The sequence below is a fragment of the Sinocyclocheilus anshuiensis genome, unplaced genomic scaffold (genome assembly GCF_001515605.1).
Source record: "Sinocyclocheilus anshuiensis isolate Anshui unplaced genomic scaffold, SAMN03320099.WGS_v1.1 scaffold392, whole genome shotgun sequence".
Classification (NCBI taxonomy): Eukaryota; Metazoa; Chordata; class Actinopteri; order Cypriniformes; family Cyprinidae; genus Sinocyclocheilus; species Sinocyclocheilus anshuiensis.
Window position 1 is genome coordinate 3,293,229 of NW_015557091.1, and position 2,057 is coordinate 3,295,285.

Sequence of the window (2,057 nt, forward strand, 5' to 3'; positions counted from 1 at the left end):
TATATATATATATATATATATATATATATATATATAACGTCTCTGTGTGTGTGTGTATATATCTATATATATATATATAATTTATAATAAATATACAATATAAATAATTTATAATTGAAATGTAAAATATAATCTTTTTAAAAGTTTGTTTTTTTTTGACAAAACTTGTTGGATGAGCATTCAAAACTGTAAAAATTGCTGATATACACATGTAATCAGTTTTATAAATTTTATATTAACATGATATCCATAAACTGTTAGGCTAATGAAGCAGTTAGGCTAATGAAATATATTACTTGGTGAAATAATTGTGATATATACTACAATATAAATAAAATAAAATACAATGTATGAAAAATATATAAACAATATGATTTTTTTTAAATATAAGATTTATAATAATAATAATACCATTGTTTTCCAGTGTAATTATTCAATTAATTATTTTTATTTATTCTTCTATGTCTTAATAAAAGCGACAACAGAAATATGACAAATAAACATACCATTGTACAATGGGTAAGGTGTATTAATAAATTTTATATTAACACAATAACCATAAACTGATATAAAGTTAGGCTAATGAAATATATTACTTATTTACATAATTGTGATATATACTGCAGTATAAATAAAATCAAATATAATTTATGAAAAATATTTAAATAATATGAAATATTTTTACTATATAAGATTAATAATAATAATAATTTTCAATGTAATTATTTTAATTATTTAATTTATTTATTATTATTATTATTATTCATTTCATTTAAATACTTATGGAATGATTTATTTTATATGACTTTATAAATGCGACAACAGAAATATGATAAATAAACATATACCAGTTGTACAATGGGTAAGGGGTATTTGTACGCATGACATTTAGCCTCTAAAGCCCCCTTAGGATTGCTTTTATAAAATATAATAAAATAGCATCATGATAAAACACAATATTCTATGATTGAATGTAATTATTCTTGATAATTAATTATTTCAACAATTAAAACAGTACATTAGTTTATTGCCAAGCAAATTGCACATTAATATTGAATTTAGACTCTAAAATTTTATTATGAGATAGGATTTTGCCATTTATGAGGAGGTTTCTGGCTACAACCAACCTTAATTGTGATAAAAAAAATTTAAGAAAATCTCTAGAAACTAGAAAACATTTGGTGTTTGATAACCCTTGTCTCTCTCTCTCTCTCTCTCTCTCTCTCTCTCTTCAGGACCTAACGGTCCTACCAGCCCATTCGCACCCTCCCGTAGATCCACGCAAAAACGACAGGCAGACACGGCCTCCGCGAATACCGACCGGCGACAAACCAATGCACCCGAATGCTAAGCCAGACATCTGTGACGGCAGCTTCAACACGTTAGCCATCCTCAGGAGGGAGATGTTCGTGTTTAAGGTAAGCCAATGAATGAGACATACAGTAACTGTCAGAAATACACAAAACAAACAGATTCATATGTCTTAATTACTATATGAAATAAGCTCATCTTCAACACTGTGTTTAGAGCGCTGGCAGCTTCAGACACACACACACACACACACACACACACTGCAGGAAGCGTTTCAGCCAGCGTTATGCCTCGCTGTGTGGGTGTTTTCTCTTTGTTCTCTCAGCGCTTGAGCTGAAGGAAATTGACCTATTAGTCAGAGCAATGAGCTTTTCTTTGCTCGCTGAACCTGAGAGCTGCCTTCAATGAATTCTTAACCCTCCAGTGTGATAGTTGAGTGGGCTCAGTAATGTTTGTTTTAAAGGGGTCATATGATGCGATTTCAAGTTTTCCTTTCTCTTTGGAGTGTTACAAGCTAGAAAATTCAGCTTAGCATCACAGGAATAAATTACACTTTAAAATATATTGAAATACAAAACAGTTATTTTAAAATGCAATAATTTCACAATATTACTGTTAATTTACTGTATTTTACTGTATTTTTGATCAAATAAATGCAGTCTTGATTGGATTAAAGGTCACATATTTTATACCTTTCTGGAGTTTTATTTTAGGTTTTGATGTCCTTAAGAATATATATTTGCGGT

General features: G+C 28.7%; 1 protein-coding gene across 1 annotated transcript in view; it reads left to right on the plus strand.

The window, feature by feature from the left end:
• The window catches only part of mmp16a (matrix metallopeptidase 16a (membrane-inserted)), a 56,912-nt gene that overhangs the window by 40,910 nt on the left and 13,945 nt on the right, over positions 1 to 2,057 (plus strand). The window contains exon 6 of the mRNA XM_016471936.1: positions 1,236 to 1,418. Within this exon, the coding sequence (XP_016327422.1) occupies positions 1,236 to 1,418 (183 nt within the window). The remainder of the gene's footprint in view (positions 1 to 1,235; positions 1,419 to 2,057) is intronic.